Raw genomic sequence first — 8,050 nt, 5'->3', positions numbered from 1 at the left:
TCCCCACTGCAGACCACCCTTAATCAGAACCTGCCTTTCTCAAAGTCACTCGGAGCTTTACCCCAGATTCCCCACTGCAGACCACCCTAATCAGAACCTGCCTTTCTCAAAGTCGCTAGGAGCTTTGCCCCCAGATTCATCCTTCCCAACTTGATGTCTGTTTGTTTATTTTTTTAACCAAACTTGTTCCTTTTGAGATGAGTGGAAAATGTCATACCCATATTGAAGCATATTTTCCTTTATAAATGGTTTCCTAAGTGTAAGCTATGCCCTAGACTATAGGAAGACAGTCCCATTCCAGCTACCACACAAGTTAAAATGGTTTGGGTTTTGTTGTTTTCATTTGTTTGGTTTGGTTTTTATTTTTGTTTGTTTTTGTGGCTAGTGGGAATTCTGTTGATTTTAATTAAGCAGTTAAACAATTCACTATCTTGACAAGTTGTTCCTGGTTCCTACCGTCCTGCAGGCCCAGCTTTAGTGCCTGGAGAGCTCCAGGTACAAATCTCCCTCCTGAGTCCCAGCTCTTCCATCACACTATATATGTGTTCACGGTCCTTCTTCGCCTGGGCCTCTTCCGCGGCAGCCTTTGAAAGCCATTGCTCTTGCTGATGTTCAACATTACACATGCTAAATATTAGGAGAAGAAAGTAGAAAGCATTCCAGTCCCATTATTTAGAGATAGTCACTTCCTGTGCACACCCGCTGTGGTGACCCACTTGGACTCCCTGTGTCCTGTCTTGCTCTTCTAGGTACCATGATACAACCACGACCCACTGCCTTCCTACAGAATCACAGGGATAAATAGCCTTCTCTCTCATTTCATTTTAATTACATTTATTCAGTTAGTGTCTTGGGGTGGTGCTCATGACACAGCATCTGTGTAGAAGTCAGACACCTTACAGAAGTGTCTTCTGCCATATAGGCCCTGGAATGAATTCAGGTCATCAGGCTTGGCTGCAAGCACCTTTACCTACTAAGCCATCTTGTTTACCCAGCCTTCTCTTCAGACTCTTGCATGTTACGCCTCTTTGCTTTTACCCAGGAAATTGTCAGGGCATGTAGGTCATCCGTCAGAGGGCAGATTAGAAGAGCTGTATGCTAGGTGCTTGCCAAAAAGCCCAAGCTCCAGCTCACTGTCACTCAGCTTTAGCAAGTTTTAGCCTTCATGACAAGATTAACATTTAAGGGATTATTTTGCTGGCTCAGGCAATCTCAGATCTAGTCCCGGTTCAAGACAGAGTCAAAAGCTAAGTTAGAGGATAGAGAAAAATACAAATTTGCTTGCATTGTTTGAAATAAAGCCTAAAGTTTGTTTTGAGACAGGGTCTCTCTCCATAGTCCTGGCTTTCCTGGAACTTGATATAGGGAACAGGTTGGCCTTGAGCTCACAAAGATCCTCCTGCTTCTGCTTAAGTTAAAGGCCTGTGCCACTATTCCCAGCAAGTGTAGGTTTTGTTATATGGAATGCACTGTTAGATGCATTAATAAAAATGAAAAGACTTTGAATTAATAACATAGTTTCTAATACCCCCCACATTAAACATCGGAATAATCAGGGCTACAGAGATGGCTCGGTGGTTAAGGGTGCTGGCTGCTCTTCTAGAGAATGGGGGTTCAATTCCCAGAACCCACATGTGGCTTATAACTTTCTGTCTCATAGGAGATCCAATCTGATACCTTTGTCTGGCCTCTGACTCAGACACTGCATATATATGGTTCACAGACATACTTTCAGGCAAACCACCCATGTGCAAAAAGTTTAAATATGGGGGAGAAAACTGGATTTCACAAAGAATATTAACTCTTCTATGTTAGTTGTTTTTTTTCTGAACTATATTTTTGTTATAACTTGAGAACATAGTAGGACTTTTTTTTTTGTTTTTGTTTTTGTTTTTTCGAGACAGGGTTTCTCTGTAGCTTTAGTGCCTGTCCCAGAACTAGCTCTTGTAGACCAGACTGGCCTTGAACTCCCAGAGACCCACCTGCCTCTGCCTCCCGAATGCTGGGATTAAAGGCATACGCCACCATTGCCCAGCTCATAGTAGGACTTTTTGAGAGGAGAAAAATGAGTTCCAGGCTAGCCTAGACTATAATGTAAGAAAGAACCAGTCTCCAAAAACAAAAAGTTGTGAACTTGACCCCGAGGTGCTATGAGGTCTCTAGGTCCTGGCTGCTTTGTGTTTACAGACGTAAATGTACTTTTAAGTTGTGATGCTGCGGGTACAGAAAGAAAAGCGTTAATGATGTTTGCTCATTCTATTGCTAGGTTTGAGATGCTTGATGCTGCAAAGAACAGGCTCCGGGTGAAGGTCAGCTATTTAATAATTGCCCTGACAATGGCAGAATTCATCTATATGGTTATTGAGGGTAAGAAGGTAAGAGCCGGCTCCTCTCTGTCTCTGCATGCTTTCCCCCAAAGGTGAAGAAAGCCACCATTGCCTCCTTGGTTTAGTCTGAGAAGGGAAAGGTCTAAGCAGAAGAAGCCACTTTTACTGACTGAATGCTTACTGCATGGCATGCTCTTTGGAGTGGTGACCTCATTTGTACCTCACAATAGCTTTGTTAAATAGCTGCTACCCTGAGATGAGGAAACCATAGCTTAGGAAGCTTCAGCAGTGGGCTGATGAGGGGACTCAGCAGGCAGAGGCACTGTGCACAGGCCTGATGACATGTGTTTAATCCCTGCATCCCACAGGTGGCAGGAGAGAATCAAGTCCTAGGGATTGTCTTGACACGTCCACATGTACTCCAAAGTACGTGTGTGCCTGCACACAGAGAGAGTAAAACAATTTGTTTGTTTGTTTTGTTTTTTGAGACAGGGTTTCTCTGTGTATCAGTCTTCTCTATCCTGGAACTCGCTCTGTAGACCAGGCTGGCCTCGAACTCACAGAGATCCGTCTGCCTCTGCCTCCCGAGTGCTGGGATTAAAGGTGTGTGCCACCATGCCTACCGCCCGGCATGCAGCACCTATTTAAAGTCAGATGTGAGAGCCTGAGAGAGAGGCTTTCTCACCACCATGCTTTATAATGAAACTGAAGCTTACACATGCACCATGCATTTCCAAAAGTCACATAGTAGGTGGAGAGATAAAAACTTAGATTAAAAAAAAAAAATCAAAAGAAAAGCAAAACTTTAGATCTGATTTTTCATGTTACCAAATGACCTATTATAAACTACTTTGTATGGCTCAGTGGTTAGGAACATTTGATGCCCCTGCAGAGGACCCAGGTTCAATCCCCAGCACCCATGTGGCAGCTCACTACCAACTGTAACTCCAGTTCCAGGAGATTTGCTACCCTTTCTGGCCTTCACAGGTATCAGACACACATGTGGTTACATGTACGCACATGCAGGCAAATATTTATACCCGTAAAATAAAAATAAGTAAGATCTAAAGCGTGTGTATATATGTGTGTGCATTCAAATTGAAGAACACACCTTGACTATCATGTCTAATTCTGTCATAGCTTTCACTTCGAGCTATCCTTTAGCTGTTGTTACAGAGTAAAAAGATTCTTCTGCCAGGCAGTAGTGCCTTTTAATCCCAGCAGTCAGGAGGCACAGGCAGGTGGATCTCTGAGTTGGAGGCCAGACTAGTTCCAGGACAGCCAGGCTACACAGAGAAACTCTATCTCGAAAAACCAAAAAAGAAAAACGATTTGTCTCTGGACTGATGTCCTTATCCTGTCAACTCCAGAGTGGAGAGGACATGAACTCTTGACTCTCTGTGCCTTGCAGTCACATGAGAATTCCAGCCATCTCGGTCTGGCCTCACAGGAGCACAAAGGGGCAAGGGTGCTGACCCGAGTGCTGTTCTCTTGGAAATGAGCCTGGCCTACTTCCCTTTTTTCTGTCTCCCCATTTGACCTCTCATTCATAATTCTCAGACTGAAACCTTTAGAAGCCTGTGCATAGACATGTGGATTTCGAGAATTCGGAGAAACACTTGATGTTAAAAATCTCCAGAAGCAAATAATTCCCCTAGGGTGTCCTCCAGCACCTTCCAAGGGTGTGTGCTAGAATGAAAACTTCAGAGCTAAGTGTCATTGGGAGAGATAAGTTAGTGACCATTCTGCTTTGTCCTTACCAGTGACGTCCTTTCCCCTCCTTTCCTCCTCACATCCGGTACTTCACATGTCAGGAAACCCCAGGTTCTGTGACTGCGGGATTCACAAACTTGACATAAAAACGGCGTGATTATATAAGCTTCATAGAAATTTAACAGTTCACACTGAGGGAAGCAAGGAAAGTGACGTCTGAGGATAGATCATTCTAGAAGTCTTCATGGGTAGTATTTTGGTAAAGCCTGGGAATCGCAAAGCTAAATGTTTTTGGTAGAAGAAAGGTGCCGGAAAGCACACGCACAAGTTAGGGACGGAGAAATGAAAACAGGGAGATGGAGGTGGAATGAAGGCTCCCATTATAAATCAGAGTGAAGCGGATAGGGGAAAGAGGCAGGTTTGGAGAGAGAGGGTGTAAGGCAGAGAAGGGAGAGCAATACACTTCTCCCCTCGGATGGGTTGGACACTCGAGTCAGAATAGAAGGTGTGTCCAGGACTCTGCTGTGCCCAGCGGCCAGGCAGCTGACCACTTCTGGCCTGTGCTGCGAGTCAGCCTACTGATTTCAGCCCAAGGGGAAGACATCTTCCCCAGCCTGGTGTCATCGTCTCTTCATTTTTTTTTTCCTTTTAGGCGGCGAAAAGACATGAGTCTTTAACAAGCTTGAACCTGGAAAGGAAAGCCCGTCTGAGAGAGGAGGAAGCTATGAAGGCCAAAACAGAGTAGAAGGATTTGTAAAACCTGGGAGTGAGGTTGTAGTAACAAGCGTGCACTGGAAAGAATGTGGTACGACACATGCTTTGCACAGATTTATTCCACTTCCCCACTTCTGCTGTAGAGGAACAAATACATTTTCTTAAAGAATGACTTGTCTGTGTTTTTGTTTTGATCCAAGTAAGACATTGCCTCCCCATGTTTCAGAGAAAGTGAAAAAGAAGCAACTAATTTCAAACTTAATATTAACTCTGTGGAGCATCTGGTACCCACCTAACTTCTACTCAGAGACCAAAGTTGACGTATCCCCCGAGGCCCAAAGAGTGTGCGTCTTCTCTGTTCTTCATACCATGTCTGAAGGGACAAGAAGACTAGCTGGGTACACTGCCCAGATATATGTTGGGAAGCCAACCTTCCAAATGCCAGGGTGCCTTTGGGGAGACTGGAAAGCTGCCGGACCACACACTGTATTGTCTAGCATGCCAGAAGGCGGAGGCTGTAGAAGAGCCTTTGAGAATGCCCTGACAAAGTCATGAGAGAGTCTGCCCAAGAGTTTTGAGGTGTTTATCATTCATGGAAGTGCTGGAGGCCAGCTGCCACCTTCTAATCCATGGCTTGGCTCCCAACTAGCCCCTTTGCTACCCCCAGGGAATTAAATTTTATACTTACAAAACTGCCATCCCCATTCTTGTTTGTTAGTGTGGGGAAAATAAGCACTTATACCCCATGTGTTTCATTGACTTCTTATGCTACCACCGTGTCTGTACTCAGGTGGTTTCTGCTTTATAAGATGCCTCCCTAGTGCTAACAGATAACGTCATTACGGCCACCCAACACACTACTTCTCAGAGTTAATACTTGTGATTTTAAAAGTGTCTCGTGCCAGCCGAGCAGTGGCAGTGCACACCTTTTAATCTCAGCACTTGGAGGACGGAGGCAGGTGGATCTCTGAGTTCAAGGCCACGCGCCACCATCTGGGAACTAATACATTTACAATGGAATGTTGCTGATAGCTCCTTGATCTAATGTTCTTGATGCTGTCTGTACACTGTACTTTTGCCTTTGTTTTATTTAGGTATAAATGCTTCGATTTTTGTTACTTGCAAATTTTCTTGTGCATTTTTAGGAAACTGATTTTTGCTGGGTGGCAGTGGCACACACCTTTAATCCCAGTACTCGGAAGGCAGAGGCAGGCGGGTCTCTAAGTTTGAGGTCAGTCTGGTCTACAGAGTGAGTTCCAAGACAGCCAGGGCTGTTGTTACACAGAGAAACCCTATCTCGGGGGAAAAAATAGATTTTTCTTGAGTAATTTGGGACCCTTTTCCAAGCCCATGTTTTGAATACTGGTCAATCCTAACATAGAACTCCCTTCATATAGCAATGCCATTTTCACTGAAGAGCAACAAGAAGTCGATCTTAAAGTCTGTGATAAAGATACACCACTAATTTATGCAAATCATTTTTATTGTGTGTAATTCTCTATTCAGTAACATACCATGACTATTTCTTTATGGGTTTAATTTAAACTCTTTAATTTTTTTCACATTAATTTTATCTTGGGGCGGGGGATGTACCTACCCATGCCACAGAGTGAATTTTGAAGTCCAAGAACAACCTGTAGGAATGTGAACATTCCTATGCAGGTCCCAGAGATGCATTTTAGGTCATCAGGCTTAGCAGCAATACCTTAACCCACTGAGCCATCTTACCTATCCAAATTTAAATTTTTTGGTCAGAATTTCAGATATGCCCCTTACTGATCTTGCACCTTGCAATGTAATCAAATACACCAGCGTCTTGACTGTCATACCCCCTATAAGTATGTATGAGAATATATTTAAGATATATATTCAAATATATACTTACAATATATGAAATATATTTCTCAGAATTTTTCAGGAAGATAAGATTCTGCCCATGTTGCTTTCAGTGATAGTACTGTAGTATTATTTCTTAGTCTCAGGGTTTTCATCTGTGTGTTTTTCTATATTTTCTATAGGAGCCCCATGTGGATTCAGTTAGTATATGGGTCTGAGGTGTTGGTGGTATAGAGATTAGCATAGCTGCCTTTTGGTTAGTATGTGGGGCTACCGCAAAATATTTCTCAGTCAATAGTAGAGTTTGGAGAATTATCATTAAAGTTTATTGACAGCAAGTAAGGAATGAAGTTATTCATTGCCCAGTAAATATCAAGTCCTCTAGAAAAAGCCAAGGCTACAAAGACAAGACATAAAGCCTAATCTTAGTACTTCCTGTCTACTAAATATGTGGCCCATGTGATGTGGAAGTCCCCTCTGTGTGCTGTGATTACCATTAATGAATAAAGAAACTGCCTTGGCCTGTTGATAGAGCAGAACTCAGGTAGGCGGGAGGACTGGACTGAATGCTGGGAGAAAGAAGGCGGAGTCAGGGAGATGCCATGGAGTCACCGGAGATAGACATGCTAAAAATTTTGCTGGTAGGCCACGACCTCATGGTGATGCACAGATTAATGGAGGTGGGTTAAATTAAGATGAAAGAGTTAGCCAATAAGAAGCTAGAGCTAATGGGTCAAGCAGCGATTTAATTAATACAGTTTCTATGTGGTTATCTCGGGGCTAAGCTATCCAGGCAGCTGGGAGGAACAAGCGGCCTCCTGTTACAGCCCATGAAGCCATCACAGCTGCAAGGTGATAACTGTAAACTCTGAGCTTTATAAGAAGCGGTGAAGAGTTGGAAAGCCTACCTCAGCTGCCCACTGAGGGCAGACAAGCAACCATAGTATTGATAAGGTGATTTCTGAATTGGATGATGTTGAGCAGGAGTTAGGAGGCCCAGTGCTAAAGAGTGGCCACAACCTGACATAATTTCCCTGAAAAGCACAAAGTGGCACAATCTAACAAAATATTTAAGGAGATTTTTCTGATAAATGTTTAAGATTCTAAGGAGGCAGAGGCAAGTGGATCTCTGAGCTTGAGACCAGTGGTTTTCCAGCCAACCAGGCCTACAGGGCACAGAGCAAGATTCTGGGCCTGCTCAGTGAATAAAAGGCCCCGTTGAGAAAGCCTGGCCTGAGTTTGCTATGTGGAGCGCACAGCATAAGGAGAGGCCTAACTCCTGAGGGTTGTCCTCTGACCACAACACAGGCAGAAGTGTAAGACTTGTAGACTGAACCTGACCAGACTTACTGTCCACAGCCTGACAGATTACATGGCAATAAGATGGCCATCATGTAGAATATGCACCAAAAATATGCACGTGACATGTAGAACTTCAGTCTTCTCGTTCCCTCCCTCAA

At 43.8% G+C, this 8,050-nt stretch overlaps 1 protein-coding gene across 1 annotated transcript in view; it reads left to right on the top strand.

The window, feature by feature from the left end:
* The window catches only part of Fam162a (family with sequence similarity 162 member A), a 27,207-nt gene extending 22,283 nt beyond the window's left edge, over positions 1–4,924 (top strand). The window contains exons 4-5 of the mRNA XM_005345077.3: positions 2,267–2,375; positions 4,693–4,924. Of these exons, the coding sequence (XP_005345134.1) occupies positions 2,267–2,375; positions 4,693–4,785 (202 nt within the window). The 3' untranslated portion in view covers positions 4,786–4,924. The remainder of the gene's footprint in view (positions 1–2,266; positions 2,376–4,692) is intronic.
* Positions 4,925–8,050: the final 3,126 nt, after the last annotated feature.

This window comes from Microtus ochrogaster, chromosome 2 (assembly GCF_000317375.1).
Source record: "Microtus ochrogaster isolate Prairie Vole_2 chromosome 2, MicOch1.0, whole genome shotgun sequence".
Lineage (NCBI taxonomy): Eukaryota > Metazoa > Chordata > Mammalia > Rodentia > Cricetidae > Microtus > Microtus ochrogaster.
This window is presented reverse-complemented; position numbering and strand designations above follow the sequence as displayed.